The sequence below is a fragment of the Mycetomoellerius zeteki genome, unplaced genomic scaffold (assembly GCF_001594055.1).
Source record: "Mycetomoellerius zeteki isolate Tzet28-1 unplaced genomic scaffold, Tzet1.0 scaffold228, whole genome shotgun sequence".
In the NCBI taxonomy this organism is placed as follows: domain Eukaryota; kingdom Metazoa; phylum Arthropoda; class Insecta; order Hymenoptera; family Formicidae; genus Mycetomoellerius; species Mycetomoellerius zeteki.
Genome location: NW_017257203.1, coordinates 1,438,854 through 1,459,889, shown reverse-complemented (window position 1 = coordinate 1,459,889; position 21,036 = coordinate 1,438,854). Strand labels below are relative to the sequence as shown.

Here is a 21,036-nt window from a genome sequence, read left to right as displayed (position 1 = left end):
TATATATATATATATTTATATATTTATTTTTATATATATATAGCGTTAACAAGTACGGTATATCGATAAACGATCAAAAAGTGTTACACAAATTACAAACGGGGGGAATAAGGGATGGGGGGAGCGTTACGCCGACACGACAGACACCTCGACGTGTATCCTGCTCTAATTATCTTGTCCATCGCATTTCGTTCCGACCGTTAAATCGGGTCCTAATTGTACGCAATTATATCTACCTACGCATGCATACGCGGGTGTGCGTGTGCGCGTATACAAGATGTCCTACCGTTACCAATTGACGCCTCAGGACTAATCAAGAAGAATAGCAAAAGTTATGGAGTTATTTCGATAAATTTTAAAGTCATTTTTTTAATTTTCAAAAGAGAAAAGAATGCACTGAGATAGAGAGAGAGAAAGCGATGAAAATTAGTGGAATCTTCTCTCTCAGCGCTTTTTATCTCAATGAAAAGATTTGAATTTGAGTTTAATGAAAAGATAGACTTTCATAACCGAGCTGTTAAACAAGCAAAAATAAAAAGACATCTATGGCTAAGACATCCGGTAGGGCATTCCGTATACGAACGTCGTATATTTCAAACGCTCACAAATCGAAGTAAAAGTCAGTTGACACGCGAGTAACGTCGTCTTTGCAGACCGGAAACGGAAGATGAGCGAGCTCGAAGTTACGTTGGGATGACAACAATGTGTGATTACCGTCCGGTCGATGATTCTCTCAAGGACTCCTTTATTGCTAGTCTCGTAAGCCATTAGAAGAGACGAAGCGTATTTAATAGTAAAAAAGACGTCAAAATTAATGTAATACGAACTGGAAGACAAATAATAGTTCCAACGAGAATATTGCGTGAAATTATAACTTCGCGACCCTATTAGAATTTCATATCGTTATTAAAATCGACAGTCTTATAAAAACGTTTGACACTGAGAGATCGAGGTGTAAAAACATAATGCTTATGTTATAATTTGCGACGGTATAGAAAAAATTGTCGGCTTAAAATACAAATATCGAGCTTTATCGTTGATAAAGTTTAAAGCCGAATAACGTTTGGATACGCGACAAATATCCTCAACAAATATTCGAATCAGAGTAGAAAGAGTTTCGTAAGAACAGCTACTAAACAGCTTATTCTTAAACGTCATTATAAATCTACGACTGGCCAAATTTGCCCCGAAATATGTGGAAATCAGACACATTAATAATATCCATGACTAGAAAAATTAGGTGCATTTATATTTGCATGCAGTAGAATTTGCGAAAAGAGAAAAACTTAAAGTTATTTCAATCACACTCTCTTTATGACGAATTCATTCACAAAATATTTGGCACTATTTATCTAAAAAAATTTTCCACCGTGGTTGTCATAATTATTACACGGAAAAAAAGATATAGTTCACATAACTAAAAATATTTAGTTGTGAACAATATAGAAACATCATCCTAGTTGTCTTTGTGTGATAGGAATGTGTATAGTTGATACGATTTATTTATTTTGATGTGACTATATCAACGTAATTAGGCGCGATCTGATTGTGATAACCAAAACTTGGTTGGGGGATCATTTACTATGGATAAGTTATATATCCGTATAGTTGTGTTAATCGTGACATTATAAAGCATGATGTAATAAGAATTAAATTATTAATAAGAATTAATTTCTTGTTACATCATGCTATAAATTAAGTTACAATTTCAAAAAGCAAAAGCGACTCATCACGCTAACAATTAAAAATATGTGAAATGTCGTCATTGCTGCAACATAACTTAATCTAACCATTGTACTATGGTTCAAACAACCACATAAATAGTTACTCCATATTTTACTATTTAATCTAGTTCGCATTACTAAATTTTTGTGTAGACCAACCATACTGTTTTTTCCGTGTATCATTCTACATATGGTTAATACAAAGTGCCTTCTTAACAATTAACACGTTTGTGAATGAACAGTGCCAAGAAACAGTGTCAAGAACGAAGTTGTTCGATTCATCTTCATCTACTTTATAAATGGCCAAAAGTTATTAGGCAAAATTTATCTTTGTTTTCGACTCTCTTACAAACTTAAACGTACAATTTGAATAATACCCGATTATTATGGAAATTAGTGCTTGAACTTTTCACCAGAAATTTATTTCTCCAGTGTTCATATTTTGCCGACCCAATACGAGTTTCGAAATTATAAGAGTATTAAAATTTCAAGCTTCAATTCAATTTATATTTTCTTCTTTTGCACGCAAAAAGTTAAATGCCACATATTTAACTTTCCCGTTGTTAAGATTAATTCTTTAGTGTTTAAAAAAGTGGATTAAATCGCAGTTACATTAAATTTTTCAATCTCAGAACGAAATCTGGCCAAACACAAATTAATATTATTACTATTATTAACCCTGTATTGCATGACTTCTCTCGATGCTAATCAACTTTAAAAATAAAAGACTTTAAAATAAATTTGTATAAATATTTAAATCTTGTAAGAAGACACGTGTTTTCTGTATATAAGATTAACTTATTTATAATGTTATTAAAACAATATTTCAAAATAAAATCAATATGATAAAATCGAATATGCTCAGTTATATTTATACGGATTTTTATGTATAACAAACGTAATGCAATAGAGGGTCAACTATTTATAACATATATCCATTGCGAGTGTCTCTGCGATTGACTACTCGATACATAACAGTCGTTCGGCTGTCACGCTCGGGTTATATTTATATATTGATCCCCTGAACCACTATCGAGATACGATATTGAGAAGCACGGAGGATGATTCTTTAGAATTCATAGTAAAAACAAAGGGGACACCGGATAATACCCATCAATTACGAACTTCTAGCCCCAGGCGTCAGGCATTATTGCTAAATTCGTGAACATTCGTATAGTAAATGTTAACTATAGTAACTCGATTTGTTGGGAGATTTATAGGAGAGAAAAGCCCACGTTCGAACATTGAGAGAGATTTAAACAATTTTATTTGTCGAACACCACAAGAAACGTTCTCAGCGCCTCTTGTCATTATCATGAACGATCCTTCAGGAGATTTTGAAAACAGGGAAGAGCGCTGAGAAACTTTCCGTTACAGTGACATAATATTTAAAATGTCTGAATTGTTTATATCTATCTCAGGTGTATTTTCTTTTATTGGAAGGAAAATTGTACAAGCTTCGAATAAATTGAGGAGAAATGGGACGGAGAGCCGAGGATGAACTCTTACGGTGTTTGTCCATACACATATACTGCAAAGATACTGTGACAAGAATTACAGTTAAATGAGCATGGTGACGTGACCGAGAACGGAGATTTTATACAATTAATTAGGGGTTGACGTGACGAGACATTGTGACAGGTGGCAAAATACGTTCGTGATTCGTGACAGGGGCGCTACGTAATGGTTCCAAAGGTTCCTAAATAGTTAATAATTGACGTAGAAGTATATGTATAGCATGTGTGCGTGTGTGTACATATGTACGTATGTATGTTTGTGCGTGTACATATGTGTGTGTATGTGTATTTGTACTTTGTGTAATAATGATGAATAAGATGCGGGAACGTTCAGTACCACGCTGCAACTAGAGATGTGAGTTTGACGATCGCGTTTTGCTATTTTCTCCACTCGTTTCAACAATATCATGGCAATAAAGAAATTCACAATTTTTTTTTATCTCGCTATCACAGCTTAACGTAAGGCAGTGCGAAAACTGGTCGAGACTGTTCGATTTTGCGGAGAGACGTCGCAGCTGAACTGCGAATATTTCACCGCTTAAATTATCAACGTTTGGGCGTCTCGACGAGATCGTGTTCTCTCTCGTTTTTTCTCGAGACTCGTCGACATGCTACTTCGGAAGATATCTCGTGCCCCTTCCGATCTTCGGGAAGCCGCCCTTCGTAAATATAGTAGCGTACCATCAATGTGCCATATCGCGATCGTTCGATTAATGTAACTTCGTATGTTCGTATGAGTGAAATTCACATCTCTACTCACGTTCTAGGCAGGGGGAAGGCAGGAACAGTTGACTATTATATATAAATGTATGTATAGCACAGACTAATATAATGCAAAAATATGAGGGGGTGACGTTTTCGAGGATAAATTGCTTGAAACTACAAAGAGTCAAATAATGATGGAAACTCTTCGAATTCAGCTATAACAGTGCGACATCGCGTATATATACAATCGAGAATATACATCGCACAACGTATACAGCGTATTTTAGTTCGTGAGATATCGAAAATTACAGTATTAGTTTAACAACATGTTAAAACATCGCGTTGACGCGTTTTTAGAAGATCTATTTGCAACAATCTAACAGTGCAGTGCCAGTGTATCGAGACTGTGAATATCTTGTGGATATTTTGTGCACACACGAAAGTCATCAGATTTTATACAGTTGTCTTTGACACTTTCTTTTCTTTTCTTTTTTAGATCATGAGCAACGTGACGATCTTCAGAATAAATACTTTAGAATAAATATGGTGTGGCTGAGGAGAGTTAAGTGCGTCTAAGATCTAAAGGACAAGAAATCTCGCTACGGAATGGAATTAACGAAGCGGAGAAACATGCTAATAAAGAGAGAAGCTGGATAACAAAATTGGTCCAAGCGAATCGCGAGAGGGGACAGCATGTTTTATTCGCAAAGGCGAAGTCTTCAATCCTCTGTCCTCTGAGAATTCTGACAGGAAATAAAAAAAGGGATTTTGTGGCGCTTTTATACACACGCGGAGCGATTTGGACATATAATATATATCGTCCAAATATATATACATTGATGGTATTAATAATATATATAAAACATCGCACACTCCGTGGTGTCGCTAGACGCTAAAGATTTTGCTTTCGACAGTAGAGAATTTTTACAAATCTTACGCTGCAATAACGAGAGAGCACAATATTCGTGGCTTCCTACCTCCCCCCGCAAGAATCACAATCCCGTGATAGTGCTGCGTGAAAATCAAACGATCGCAAAGCATAATATTCAAGGGAATTGCAAAAGGATGTAGAGTAGAAATTGGTACGCTTGGGATCTTGGTTTTTTGCGCTCTTTTCTTTTGCGTTTTCTTTTTTCTCAATAATCTCGTTTCGCGATCCTCTGGTGTGTGCGGCCGCGCGGTCTACTCGCGCGAGCCTCACTGTCGTGTAGCGTGGTACTTTCTTAGCCTCAACAGTGTGCGGTGTATGGCTTCCCGTTCAACGTGGGTACAGCGGTAAAAATCGATTAGTCAGGGTGCGTGGTGTTGCGTGAACCATTACGTTACGCACCTGGTTCACGCGGTAATGCATGTGCCAGGCCGGCGAGTTCACGTATCCGTTCGTGTAGGTCCAGCGATTGTAATCACCACCTGTCGAAAAGCATATGTAAAGTACACCGGGTACATATCTATATGTATACAAGTATATACGGTAGTCTGTCGTGCGAAGGCCTTGTCACTCTGTTCGTGATGTATGATTTAGGGGACCCGTACACTCTCCCAACATTGAAAAGAGCTGCCAATACGGCGCTTCCTTCTTCGATGTGAAAGATCTGTCGTTCTTTTAAAGATACTTTCACGTATTTTGCCACAAAAAGATGGGAAAGAGGCAAGGCAAGGAAGGCTGTCTAGTTCAGGGATGATTTAAACGATGTGGTTTCGTGATGTGGTTTCGCCGATATTGCCAATGTTATTTTTCTTTGGGCAATGAAAATTGAAACGTAAAAAAAAATATTAAATTCGATAAAAGTATACAAATGAGAGCAAAAAGAATAAAAAGATCAAAGGTATTCGAAGATGACTCGATCGTTTTTTTAGCGAGAATATATCAATGATTCTTTTCTGAGAAAAAAAAATCAATTCAAAATTGATGAAAAAATCAGTAAATATTTAAAGAATTTTGTGTTAGGTCTAGGACGCCCTGTCTAAAAGTGATATCGTCGTAAGTATGTCATTCCTTTTCTTAAGCTGATCGACAAGTGCAGCTGCTCGAGGCACTTGGGCACTATTTCTAAATCAGATAATTCAATTTCGCGTGTCGAACGAAACGACACGCTTGATAATTGTATCTCGAAGAGTGAACTTCGAACTTTTATAATAGATGAAATGTGTATCCTCGATGTATCTCCGTTTAACCTTTTATATGGTTTTATATGTTCAATTGGTGTACACAAGGTGTCCCAGACCCAGTGAGTTATCTCTTGTTCGAGTCTGACGTCTGTTCAAAAGGCGTTCTCCACGAGTTCTCGAGTCGACGCATCGCACGAGGACGGAAATATCCGTGTCGATATTCGGTTTCTTCGATTCCTCTGTGTATTACGCGTTGGTTCCGAATGCGATATAACGTGTTACGAACTACGAGATTGGGTGAGAAACGTGATGACAGACGGTTTGGGGTCCTCTGTTCCAAACTCGAACGGCGCGAAAACTTTCGGACACGTCAATGATCGCGTAAAGCATATGATCGGTTGCCATGATCTGCATGAACGGGGAACAGGCGTTATGTTTTACAGGAAACAAGACTGTGAAGCGAGTCGGCAACTTGTGCGCAAACACAAGTGAAGGGCCGGGGGAGACAAGTGCGAGATAAAGACGAGTGCGAATGTGTAGGTGCGATTGGAAACCTTCTTCTAATCAGAATTTTGATGACGAGGGTCCAATTTTTCTTCAAAATTTCATAAGAAACGGAAAGATATGTGAGATCTTTGTGACGCATATAATGTACATCAATATTTGTCAAGTTTCATAGATATTCAATTTTGACGAATAATTAAAAGTAGTGAAAAGAAAATCGAAAGAGCATTTTCTAGGTTTTCTGAATGTCATTTAAATATTCTCTTTTTGTAAAATCTAATGAAAACAAAGTTATTAAAAATTATATATCACAATAAAAATATAGAAAGAGAAATATATTTAATTTAACTCTATGGAAATTATTAATCAAATATGAATGAAACCGTACAATTATGCATTAATATATTTAAAACGTAAAAATATCTCACAAATTGCAACTGCAGGTTGCTTGCTTGCTTAATTTAATTATTTAAATTAGTCCAAAATATTAATTAGTTTTATTATAATAAAATTATAATTTATATGAAATATCATTTATATAGAATTTATCGAAAAACATTATTTTTACAAATTTTATTTTACCGAGAATTATCATAAAAAGAGAGAAACTACATCATTCGATAATATTAAGAGAATTAAATGTTAATAAAATCTTTAAAGTGTTAATTAACTTGTTATGTTTAAAAACAAATAAAAATGTCAGAAATTGAAAACAGTATGGAAAAACAACAATTAAAAGTTGCTATCTTAAGATTCTGATTAGAGTGTTTCTAGGAGTAATATCATAATCCAATCTTGATCGTCTTAAGTCTGATTTTAGATCGTCTTAAGATTCCATCAACCAATGGAACTGACTTTATATCTTAAAATCGTAATTAAGACAATCTTAAATTTAAGATCTGACTATGAATATTGCTCTACGTGCGATATCATACGATGACAGGACCGAATCTGACGATGCACAAATGCAGGAGCCAAGAGACGGGGAGGACGTACCAATATAGTGAGTTACGGCGAATTCGACGGAGTAAACGCGAGTGAACGGAAAAAATCACGAAAGAGAGAAAAAGAAAAAAAAAGCGAGAAAACAAAAGAAAAAAGAAAGGGAGAAGGGGGCAAAGGGAGAGGAAGAGAGAGAAAATTTCTAATCGAGTAAACTGAACTAATGAAAGTGATGTTACGTTGTTTTCTTTTCGTAATGAAACAGCAAACTTGCGCCATATTTCGTCTCTGCGGTTTGGTAACGTTCGTGCGTCTCCGATCGAGTTCGCCGCTGCACAGATACTCATACACAAATGGAGACATAATGATACTAATCACGCATCAAAGGGTTTTATTCGACTAATCGCCCAGGCCGTGCCACTATATAGACATTAACGTAACTAGACCAGTATGACCTCTGCACCGATTACATTCGGAGAGATAAATCGTATGTTAATCGTCGTTCATGATTTTGCACCGTAATTTCTCAAAAATTCTGCTTCTTTTCAATAAATTATAATTCACAAATTGAAGTATTCAGAATTCTAGCTTGGATATTCATATAACAACTATAATCGTCAAATTATCGATGCGCAAAATGCGACTTTTACTTAAACTTAACTTATATTTAAACATTAGCATCCTATCAAAAGCCCTCTTTACTTCATTAATGTGCATATGCCGACGCGTATAATTTTTTAAATGAAATTTATTTAAATTTATCTAAATATCGCTGCAAAAAACATCGAAAAAAAAAAGACATTGTATCGTAAATCACATAGGCACAGATATAAAGAAGGAAAAATCTTCGATCTTCGAACTCGAAGATAAGTCGGGGGAAGCTCTTTTCCAAATAGAGATACATTTATGGAAGATTCTTGGAGATTTATTTTTCTCGTGCGTGGTCAGATAAGCCATCTATCGTTTCTATGTCACGCTCCAAATTAGGACCATCGTGGAATTGCCGAAACCGCGACCTATTTAAGTGATTCGGTAACAGCCATTCATTCCGATGGTCTCGCTTCGGACAATCCCGGGATAACTGTCATTCCTAGCTTGGACAACGACATGTACAGAGTGTAGTCAGAAAATTCAACAATATGACCCTGACACGTATCGGCGTAATCCTGAAGTAAATCTCGTTCGCATTTAAGCCTATGGCTCGGAACGTGCGCGGATATCAAAATTGAAAGCTCGCCAAATAAAGCATGCCATCGTTTATCGGCACTCAGCGATCCTGTGTGCGTCTCACATATTTCGCACTATGTATCCCTTTCATCGTAATATACGATCATCAGATAACGATTTTAATGGAGCCGTGTATAATAACGATGATATGGCGAGAATCTCCGATATATTAAGAGTACATAACGATTTCGCCTCGTAATCAGGAATGCTGCAATTCCCGAACGAATTATTGACGAATTATTGCTGTAATGAATTATATTTACCACGAATCTATTCAAAGATACTTTTTTCGGACATACTTTAACAAGCCTTCAAAATTAATGTTTTAGTTGCCATTTATAAATAACGCATTCTACAACAGGAGGAGTAATTAAAGTTACTAAGTTCCGTATCAATTAAGTCAACCCTGCTATTCCGTTTGAGATCTATTTTTATCTTTTTTCATCTTTGAGATGTAACAGGTATCGCACCTAACATTTTAAAAGTTTGTAGCTCGATTTTTCGTTTGTTAAATACGTATTTATGAAATGTACCAAAAAAAATTATATTCGATTAAAACCAAATTAAAATATAAAAAGTATGAAAATACTAAATAACAAGTGTCGCGACAGTCCGAAAGTAAAGTTATAAAACGGCAGCAATTTGAGGATTCCTTATATCCGTTCAAGAAAAATAAGCAGTTTCGGGTTTCTGACAATGTCGCGTAAATTTGCAATTGTGATCGTTATCCCGGAAACATATCGTGTACATTCGTAATACCCGTATCAGACTAGAGATTGAGATTGAATTGGAATTTGACCAATCGAAGCAAAGTTCACTAAACTTGATATTGGTTTTCTTTCTTTTGACTGCTCTTTTGATGGGTAAATTCCAATCTCAACCTCAATCTCTAGTCTGATATAAACATTACAAATATTACTCATTTTCTTTTTCGCGTAATCAGTACCTACGTTTACATATATTTTACCTATCTAAAAACGCGTTAAGGGAGACTCACGCACACGCACGTGCGCGCATAAACGCGTCGCAATTCGCGTCGAAATTGTTCATGCCTCGCTATAGTTAAATTATGCACATGACAAATATGGTATAAAAACTAGGCACAATACAAGCCAATGAGAAATCCAAATGGGACTTTCTATTGCTTCGCTCGAGTCGGACTTCTTGAAGTTTTTCCTGGTCAAACTGCACGTTTCTTTCATCAGAAAGCATCCCCTTTCTCCCATAATTCACTGTAAAGCCGATCTTTTTCTCTCTTTCTCTCTCAAAATCACCGATCTAAGAGAATAATTGTGAGCAATTAAAAATATAATATACATACGGATCGTATTAGTTGCAAATAGAAATTTTTCTGAATAAGCGAAAGAAAAGAAAAAAAGAAAAGTCATAAAATTTTCCGGAAACAGCCGAGACGCGTTTCTACCTGCAATCTTCTTCTCAAACAAATATCGGCGATAAATAATCGCCCAGTAACAATTTTAATATGGAGCATAGATTTCCCGGCCTGATCTTGCGAATATATTTGTCGCTAGGCGAATAAGTCTCACGGATTAATGATTAGACGAGGCTTAAGTTCCCACCTAAAACAGAGAGCTTAGCGGCTACCACTCGGTTGGTCCATCGCCAACGTCTATTAACGAGTAACAGGTGCTCCTCTCGCTCGTCGAGGGTAATTCCATACACGGAGGATATACCGGAGATGCACCTGCCGGCGCTATTAAAAACGCTAGAAGGCGTGGTGCATCACGTTTACGTATCTACGTTGAGCAACTTTTCTTCCTCTCCTTTCTAATTCGCGTGCGCGAAACAAACCGCGGCGTAATCATATAGGATCGCGTTGTCGTTGCTGTTCGGAATTCAATTCGAACTGGAAACAATCGCCCCGAACGACCTTATGTAATTCCGCGTTTCGTTTCCCTCGTTTCTCCCTCGAGGGAATTCCACTTCGAGCGACCGTCGCTCGCGATTGATTGTCCTGGATGAATTTCAAGGTAGCGCGACCGAATAAAACGTCGTGTATTCGCGACGCAGTGATTTAGCGCTGATTTATATAACGTCGTTACAGCGTGATGCGATAACGGTTGCACGATCACGTAGGAGCGCTGAATGTAATTATATGTAACAAAGCTTCGTTAATTTTTTTTAGGAGAAAGAAAGGAATGTTTACGTTATTCGTTCAAGTATTTGCACAATTATCCCTAGCAATATCTCGTGTAAAAAACAAGGTTCAAGCCGATTAAAGGGTTAAAAATGATTCGCGATGACACGGTTCGATTTAAGTTTTTTTAAGTTTATCTTCAAAAATCCTACGTCGCTCTTTCAATTTCTATGCCTCATAACATTATTATTAATAGGATATAACGTGTCGCACGTAACGATTATCATTCTCCAACGAGTCGCGCACGGGCACGCCGATCACGATAGTTAAGATATTTCACTTCCCGTGTATTATGTATATGAATATTACTCGCTAAAGTATACTCATATCTACTGGGGGGTGGGGACCAAAGGGGTTCTATCGTGATGATATCAAAGTAAATCGGGTCTCTAAAACGCGTAACAAACCGTATCCGTATCTCTAACGATATAATTATGCTACTTTCCTCGCGCAGTTTTTGATCATTCAGCCTTGGGCTTTCCAGCCCGGAACGACAAACGTCGTCTTCGTCTCGTCTTACGTCTGTCCTGCTTTCCTCGTCATTGATCCGCTCATGTCGTCGTTCATACCCGTATAACTCTCGATTCTCGATTGCCACTCAGCGCAAAACTTCGCCGGGCAAATCGTCGTTGTTGAATCAAGATCGCAGAAGATCAGGCCGAGTCGTTGAGATTTGTTCCCATTTGATCTTTCGCGCGACAGACATAAGTCGAGAGTGCCAACATACGAAGTCTGTCAATTCTAAAGTGCGTTCAATTCCATAACGACTGGGAACTTGCCTATAAATTCTGCTAATTTGAGCTCCGAGTGAGCGTGACCGATTGTGCTCAATTTTCTTTTTTCCTTGGGCGTTTTTGTTTAGTGTCGATCGTCGACGCTGCATCAACGCTGCTGCTGTCGATGATGTTCATCCTTCGTCTCGGACATCTCATCGTCCTCGTCGTCGTCTACCTCTAGACTCTGACTTTCTGGCAGCAGCGGTGGCGGTATGGTTGCCACGTCGAAACTGGAATCAGTGCTGGATACTATGTGGCCGTCTTTGATCTCAAGATCGACCACTACACGGTGTCGCCTCTTAGCGTTCTGCTGTCGTTTCCGGCGGAATGCTCGTTGACCCCGATCGGGCGTGTGCGCCGGACTATCCATGCTCGAGGAGGTGTCGCCCTCGCTCTGTGGGCTACGGCTCGACGAACAAGGCATCGTCTTTGTTCTGATCTGCGTCTTAATTGGCATAGGCGGACTAGATGTAGTCGATTCGCCGCTCAGGCTCGTCGTAGAGTAATATGGGGTCGACTTCGCTCGGATCGGCACCATCACAGGCCGTTCAGTGGATCGCGTGCCCTGATACCTGCCTGCTTCGTGCGGACTTGGTTCCGAGAAGCCGCGATCGAATTTGCTTGTCGATTTCGTCGATGGTTTCTCCCGCTCCCGGATATCTCTTCGTTCTTCAGATAACCAATCGTCCGGTATTCTCGATTGTAAGGTGAGATCGGCATATTTCTCGTGCATATCTTCCGAACTGTCTCCCCGACCGACCTCCATCCGTATTTTCTCGTTACTAGAATACTTCATTGCGGGCACGTTATCGTACAATTGATCCTCATCCTCTTCGGGAATTGGCAGCGTCGTCTCATCAACGCAGATCGTATCCTCATCTGGAACCATTTGGAAATCATCGTCGATGGCCTCGTCGTACTCATTTCGAAGAGTGATACGAGGTGGCGAAGTGTCAGCGAATTCCTGGGGACAAACGCCTTGCTGTTCGTCATCGTATCGGCGCAGGCGATGGTGTTCATCGAATTGGCTCTCAATAAATCGTCGCGCCTCGTCGAACTCGTTATCGTGCGTTTGAGATTGATGTAGATCACCGTCTTTCTCGACGGTTGTCTTGGCCTGTAAAGTTTCGTACTGTTCGATCGTGGAACCGGTGGTTTCATCCCCATGAAGAAACGAAGAAGTAGCTGTCTCGGGTGGAGAAGGCAGTGGTGGCGACACGGGTAGCGGTAATGAAGACGGAGACGGCGGAGATGGAAGAGAGGAAGTATCTGCAGATTGACATTTCGAGTTTGGTCTCATGCTGGTCGCGCTTCTCTCGGATGTCGTGGTGTCACTCTGACTCTTGTCCGCAACTGTGGCATAGTACTGTTGTGGTATCACTGTTGTGCTACCTGACCAATCTGAGATCGAGGCGCCAAGTTCCGCAAGCGAGTTGTCGTCAGACTTCGTACCAGAGTACTGGCAAAACTGACGTACGGTGTTGTTCGAACTGGACCATTCGGACATAGACAAGCCCATCGATGTGTCCTCGCTATGCGACGAACCAGTTATGTATGAATTCGATTTCGGTTTTACCGCGATTTTGACTGTACCGTCGGCTGTTGTCACGGACGTCGAACTTTGCCCGTCCTCCAAAAGAGTCGAATGCAGATCATCGTGCAGCGTTCTATTCTCATCGCTGGAATCACTGTCTTGTTCCGGATGAACGGGCGTCTCCGTACTGTCCGTAACAGTCACCTTGACGGCTTCCTCCGGTTTGATTTCCATATAGAATGTCTCCACGTGACTCACTACCGGTGTTTCAAAAACAGGTGAACTAGGTGGCGATGGCCAGTCCTCGGAACTTTGCAATTGTAATCGTGATCGCTTGGTCGTTCGTGGCGATTTTGAATCATCCTCGTGCGCACCAACCACGTCGATGGGAATGTCTGGCAGTTCGGAAGATGTTCTGCGATCATCAGAAACGGATGGTAACGCCGTACCAGACGGAGGATCCGATGATAGAGACGGCTGATGATCGCTTGACATCAAAGACTCGTCGTCGAGACTCGGCGACCTCGAGCTGGGCTTAAAGGAGTCCTCCAAGTCGCTTCTGTCTTGCTCCGACGTAGTTGATCGTTCAGATATTCTCGACAGTGTACGTGAAAGTGAAAATGCGCCATAATTAGCTAATATTTCGGGACCAATGATAAAGGTGCCAGGAAAATCCGCTAGGTCTTCCTGGAAACTATCCTCGTTTTGACCGTTGCTGTCTTCAGATTGCGATTGCTGTGCGTTGCTCTCGTCCTGAGGCACCCAGCCGTCCTCTAGACTGGAACTACCGGAGCTTCCCTGCGGGAATGATTTCCACGTGACGCTCATTTCTTGCTTCGGAGGAGGTTGCGTGCCGTTGCTATCGTCATCCAAGGAGCCATTGTCTCGGGCGCCTTCGATCATAGCAATCTCCCGACGATCTATTATGGGTTGTATCTGACCGATTCCTAGTGGTCGAGCAATAGAACACGAACTGGAGTCTGGGTCTTCTCTATCCGGTGTCCAAGTGTTAGTCTCTTCGCTTCTCGAACGTTCAGTGCTCAGTCTGAGTTTTCTGTCGATGGAGAGACGATTAGAATCCGCGATCTCCGCAGTCTCTTTCGTTGGTTCATCTTCCGGTAATTCTTCCGCCGTTTCCTCATCTTCTTTCTTCATCTCCAGGTATTCTGGCGTCAATTCAACCTCGACCAATGTCTTCTCATCCATCCTATCAACACCGTAGTCCGGTGAACTTAATTCGCTATCCGCGCCTCGCGTCTGCACTTGCGTATCGAGCGCATCGAGCGTATCTTCGCTCGTATCAAGAGAGTCCAACCGTTTGTTTTCCTCTTCTTCCCGTTCGTCGATGTCCTCCACCCGTACTTCTACTATTTCTTCGTCTTCCTCCTCCTGATTCATGTCGTCATCGGAACACTCTTCAATGGATATTTGTATTGGCGACTTGACCATATCTGGAGGATCATCCTGATCATAATTAAAGAAGAACATGTCCTCTCGAGCCGCGCTTATAGTTACATCAGGCACATCATCTCTCTCAGACGGACTTCTCGAACCTTCAACTCTGACATGAAAGTCGTACGGACGAGGTGAAGAAGATTTTGGCGATACAGTTTCGCTAAATTTTGCATTTGTCTCTCCATCAGAAACTTCACTCGGCGATTCAGTTTGTTTGCAAACAACTTCTGTGCTAGCGCTCTTCACGAAGACTGTAGAGACTGCCGATTGATCTTGATCCAACTGAGCACTTTTTGATATACCAACCTTTGCATCGGAACTCTCTTGAGAAGCTTCCTGTTCAACACCGGAATCGGTGGAACTCTGATCGATGAATTTTGTTGCTTCCTCCACCATTTTAACGCTCTCTATGACCGATGTTTGCGTTTTGTTTCCGTTAATGGAACTCACAAATGGCATTTGGCCATCTTGTCCCTCATAGAAATCAACGCAAGGAACAATCTCGTTACATTCTGTCAGCGGTGACTCTAGATATTGCGTCGAAGTCTCGGTAACAGACAAAGAATCCGTATATATCTCTGGCACGGTTGTGTGATCGGTACTATCGGATTTGTGATTCGGCGAGGCTTCCATCTGAACTGAAAGCACCTTTGATACCGTACTCGCGCCTTGAGCAGCCTCTTCGGCAGCGTTCTCTTGATCCTCCAGATTCTCCGACACGTCCACTGTGTCATCTTTGCTGGAGAACGCATTCGTCGGCGGTAGTCTATGCACGGAGATTACTGCGGCGTCCAAAGATTTCGCGCGCCGCTGAGCAGTAGGTGATTGCGTTGCGCCTTGACGCTGAAGAGCGCCAATCCCGCTACCTTCCGAAAGACCAAGACGTGCGCGAGCAAATAGAATAGGTGTCTGTCCCGGTTTACGTAAGACTAAAGGAGATTGAGTTAAATCCTGAACAAGCGTCGTTTTCTTTATACTAGTTTGTTCCTTGCTCGGCTCTTTGCCTGATTCCTTGACTACTTCCTTGGACTCGGTTGCTGCGGCTCGTTTAGTATCCATTGGCTGATCAATCACTACATCAGGTTTAACAGACGGCTTATAATCCTTCTCTTGTTTAAGTTGTTTTGATTCAACAGCAGTTTCTTCGCTAGTCGCTTCCACTTTCGAAGCCACTTTTCCACGTGCTATTTTCGTATCCTGTTTTGGCACTGCGTCTTTTGCCATAGCAGATTTATCGGCAGCTGCCTTGGCAGCAGCTTTGATTCTCTTCGGTGAGATTTTCTCTACTGAATCTTTCTTTTCCGTACTTCCCAAACTTTTAGATATTCCCAACGACTTTGGTCTCGATTTCTCAGATTTTATCGTACCCTTAATCAATTCATCGTCGACGGACGCAGATTTCGCGCGAGTACTCTTTGTTTCTTCCTTTTCTTCCTTCGATGTTGAAAATGGCTTGTCAGGCAATCTAGTTACGGATTTTGATCTGCCTTTTTGTACAATGCTTATCTCTGGCGCTACATCAGTTGAATCTATTATTATGATCTCCTGTGGCATTTCACCGAGTTTCAATTTGGATTTGTCAATTTTTGTACTCACCGATGGCGAACGTGACTCCTTCGACGCGCTCTTCTTCAGCGGCGGTTTGTCGCCTTCTAACGATTTTGATTGTTTTTTGAAATCCTTTTTCGGTTCGGACTTCACCTTCCTTATTCTCTTCGGAGAGACATCTTGCACGAAATGTTTATTCTCGACTTCCGGTGAGAGCAAGGTATCGATCGGCGCCTTCTCTTCTGCCAACGATAAAGATTTCGATCTTATCGGTTCCGCGTGCGGTCTCAGCATAAAAGGAACGAACTCAGGAACTTTAAGACTATCCAACTCTAGAGTAGGTTTCACAGGCACTTCGTCCAAAGGCAAATCGGCAACTGGATCTACGAAATCGTCAAATCCTGTATCAATTATCTTTGGTCTCGATATTCGTGTAGCGGAATTTTTACTAACTTCCGAAAATTTCGATTCTATTCTCTCCAAAATACGTTTTGTTTTTTCGGGAATACTTGGCTTCTCTAATATTTTGGGTTTCTCCGGAATCGGCGGTTTCTCCGGTTTTACTTCCATTGTAGCTGGTATGTGAACTTCAGCTATTACAGATTGTACGTTATCTCTTTTCTGATCATCGTCAGATAATTCATCGACGACTCGTTTCGGGGAACGATCTCGTTCTTTAACCATCATCTGTTCGATATTACTGATTTGGTCACTTATTGTTTTCTCTTCAGCCTGTCCGTCAGGAATATCGGGTAACGGTATCTTTTCAATGCTATCTTGCTTTTCCAAACTATCATCCGGTGCTTTCAGACTATCTTTCTCAATTTTCGCCTTGCGTTCCAAATTTTGCTTCATTTCCATGCTAACGATATCGGCAAAATTCAGAGCAGCTTTTAGTTTAGCATCCACCGCTTTCGCAATACTGGTGGGACTTCTGGGCGCTCCGTCGAGAGATTTTTTCTTCTGTATCACAGAGACGATAGTTACGTTAGAATCAGTCGGCGACTTTTTGGGCGAACGTTTTTCGATAGCCGAGATAATAGTGATATTCGGTTCCACCGGCGACAATTTCGAAGGCTTTTTGTCCAAACTCGAAGATTTTTTGCACGTGTAATCCTCGATGATAACTTCGGCTTTGTTTCTATCTAACGAGCCGCCCTTTTGTGAGAATTTTTCGGGAGACTGAGTCTTCACTTTCGAAGGGCTTCTCTTGCTGGGCGATAAACTGCAAATGATGCTCTTTGGATCTGTAGGCGAAAGTTTCGATGTAGGACTTAGAATACTCTTCGGCTTATCCGAGGGGCTTAATATTGATTTTGGTCTCGTGGTGGTAACCGTGCCGCTTTTCGGTTTATCCGGAGATAGTTTATTGCTGGCCTTTTCTATCGAAGAAAGCTTAGTTAGATCGAAATATGGGAGATCCGTTACCATCTTCAGTGGTAATTTCGGTAAATCCTTGGCGAGACTCTTGACATTCCTCGAGGTTTTACTGCTATCTGACTCGGATTTTTCATCGGATGCGGTGCCGTTCATAACATGCCTCTTATGCAACATATATGGAATATCGACATTGTTTTTCTGTATTGCTGCGCTGTCTGAAAACGGTTCTTCATCGCCAGAATCGGCCGGTGTTAAATCTATGGATTTTTGATGCATCAGCATGTGCCTCTTGCTGTTGCTGGATCCTAATCTTTGCCGTGCCGGATTTGGATCGCTCTTCGTACGCTCCACTGGCACGTGTCCGGGCAACGCAGTCTCCTCGAAACCTAACACGACACCACCAACAACCTTCGGCTCGTACTCGGCGAACACGGTTTTTGACTTCAAATTCTCCATCTCATGCGGCACGCCAATAACAGTTTCCGTACGGGATTCGATGGATAGTTTAGTTTGTCGCTCGCGCTCTCGTCTTTCGTCGTCTTTCCGTGCTTTCTCCAAACTCCTCCAATCATCACGCTCCCGCGGTTTGTCTTCCGGTTTGCTTTTCTCGAGTTTGCTCCTGGTCTTCTTTTGATCCTTATATTCCATTCTCTCGATATTTTTCCTACGTTCCACGTCGAAGTCCAGGCACTCGAGACTCCTTCCCTCCCGTGACTCTAAGCGTCCTAAGTATTTGCGCTCACGTGAGTCTAGCTTCTCCAAACTCTTTCGCTCGGCGCTCCTTGATTCGATCTTTCTCTCGTAAGTTCGTTCTCTTTGTTCATAACGTTCCAAAGATTTTAAACGTTCGATCGCTCGTGGATCGAAGTCAAACTTTTGAGAATCGAGTCTCTCTATGCTCATCCTTCGTTGTTCTTTCGGAGTCAACCGCTCGAATGGGCTTCTATTGTCGGAATCAAAGCGTTCTAAAGTATGCCTTGCATCGTAATCGATAGAAGCAGCTCTACTCTTTCTCGTTTCCCGAGAATCGATCCGTTCAATACTTCTCTCCCGACGCTCTAAATGCCGATGATTGCTCTTTTCTTTAGGACTCCTTAGATACTCCATGCTGCTGCGCAGCCCTTGAGAGTCTAAACGATCGACACTCTTACCACGAGATTCATAGAAATCACTGTTATAAAAGGCACTCTTTTCCCTTGAGTCTAGGTGCTCGTAACTCCTCTCGCGCGCATCAAGCCGCTCGATACTTCTACGTAGCTCGCGCATATCGGCCCGGTCTATACTGCGACGACCGTGACTGTCTGATCTCCGCTCGCGCGAATCGAGCCGATCTACTGAACGACGTTCTCGTGAATCACTCTTATCCATTCGTCTGCATTCCCTCGAGTATTCCCGTTTTCGCTCTTCCCTCTCAACGCTTCTACGCTCCTTCGACAATACTTTCTCGACCTTAACGTCAGCATCTTTCGATTTCCTATCTCTAGATTTATGACCCCGACCTAGACTACCTGTCTCGACATATAACCGCGGCGGATGATCGTCCAGACTAGCAATACTACGCGCCCTAGTCGTCCTACCTTTCGCGCTATGATCTAATGTTCTACTTCCGTCAACCGGACTTAGATCGTCATCGATTCGCGATTTCGGACGCATGATACCTTCGTCTCGCAAGACTTCTGAATCTACATGTGTGATTTTATACTTGGGCTTTAAGTTCTTTAACTCGTTCAAGACAGAAATTTTTTGCTTCTGTACCTGCATCACCACGGGATCTTTTCTAGCGGAGTCCTGATGCGGAATACCTGTCTTGGGCGGCTGTTCCACGGAATTGGCGTGTCTCGTTTCAAATTTGCGTTCTATTTGAGTGCCTGTCCGTTGTATTCTAGATTCGGTGATCACAAAATCGTTATCTACCTTAGATACAGCTGAGTACCGATCGATGGACTTGATTTTAGAGTTCTTGAGATCAGTAAACGCGGATCTGTATTGTTGTTTCTCTGAAGGCTTTAACGATCTGTGCTTGACGAAGGAATCGGTTTCGGAGTCCATTTGGAACATCTCGTGCTCGATTCCTTCGTCGCTCTGATCGGATATTGGTTCGTCGTGCGGACTAGAATACGATTCCGGATACTCGAATTCATGTTCGCGTTCTAAAAGCTCGTAAGAATCGTGTGAGAGATCGTCATGTGATAGATCTCCAGCGGGACCCGATTCCTCATGGCCCGATTCGGTAGACAACGACGACGTTCCCGGGTAGGAACTGCTGTAGACACGCTCGGGGACAGAATCGTGATCTAGAGAAGGTAATTTCGAACTAGCGGCGCTATACGAACGATTACTTTCGTCGTAACGTGTTATGGGGTTATCTAGTTCACCCTGGGAGGCTAATTGGAATGGATCTAACGGAAGGTCCGCGGGGACTTTGTCGTCCCGCGGCCGCGCTTTACCAGAGTCCTCAAAACTAGAAGCGTACAATTCGCGACAACTAGCCGACCGTTGCCAGGGGTATCTGGGCAGAGGTCGTGGTAGTGGGAATTCGGGAGGACTGCTGTTAGAGGGGCTGATACGACCTGTTGATGAAATCCGTTGCTGGCTGGTAGCATGCGTCTGCCGCTGTGCTGGGACCTGGCTGGGGGTGGCTGGCGAATGGACGTCGATAGAGGTGAGCGTCCGAAACGATGTAGCTGTGTCTTCTCGACGGTGAATCGTCCCTCCCATCGAGACACTCGTCACAGTCGTCGGAGAATCCAGCGTCATCGAACCGCATGACAGAGATTGAGCTGGGGTTGCCAGAGCTAGAAAAATCGCACGATATAAATCTCCTTTCTTCTACGTTCACATATGACATAATAAAATTTTTTGTTATTCTTGTGTGATTATGCCTCTGCCATGTTAATTATTCTAATGAATATTTAATTAGTGAAACGACTATTGCGGAAAAAATGAATTTAACGCACGCACACGCATGACATTACTTTTTTTTTACTCTTTAAATAAAGAAAAAAATAAAAATAAACGAATATTAGTACTCAATATCAGTAATAAATTAGTAAATAGTCAATGTTATTATACAATGTTTTATATATAATATTACATTATTCTGTTATAATAATCAATAATATTAATATATCATTCTGATATGGTATATAATAATTAATATATATTATATATATCATCTTTAAATAAGTAATATAAATATATTATATTTTGTTTCTTTTCAAAAACTGATAATATCGATTTCATACTTTTCCAGATATTAAAGTTGATCGATTATTTAGTTTTTTATGTAAAAATAAACGCGTTTCAATTTCAAGTCCTGAACGTACATGTATACATTTTGGAACATTTCAATGTATAATCAACGAGATATGATCATAATCGTATACATAAGAGATTAGATTTTCTTACATTATAATTTTTGCGCGTACACACACACACGCACGCACGCACGCACGCA

General features: G+C 41.2%; 1 protein-coding gene across 7 annotated transcripts in view; it reads right to left on the bottom strand.

The window, feature by feature from the left end:
• Positions 1–21,036, bottom strand: part of LOC108723302 (FERM, RhoGEF and pleckstrin domain-containing protein 1) — a 35,996-nt gene that overhangs the window by 5,423 nt on the left and 9,537 nt on the right. For 2 of the 7 annotated variants that reach the window (XM_018448945.1, XM_018448942.1), the window contains one exon: positions 20,150–20,374. In XM_018448945.1, the coding sequence (XP_018304447.1) occupies positions 20,150–20,374 (225 nt within the window). Of the gene's footprint in view, positions 1–2,590; positions 5,357–11,045; positions 20,375–21,036 lie in introns of those variants that run through there. The other 5 variants (XM_018448943.1, XM_018448944.1, XM_018448946.1 and 2 more) reach the window with 5 other exon arrangements.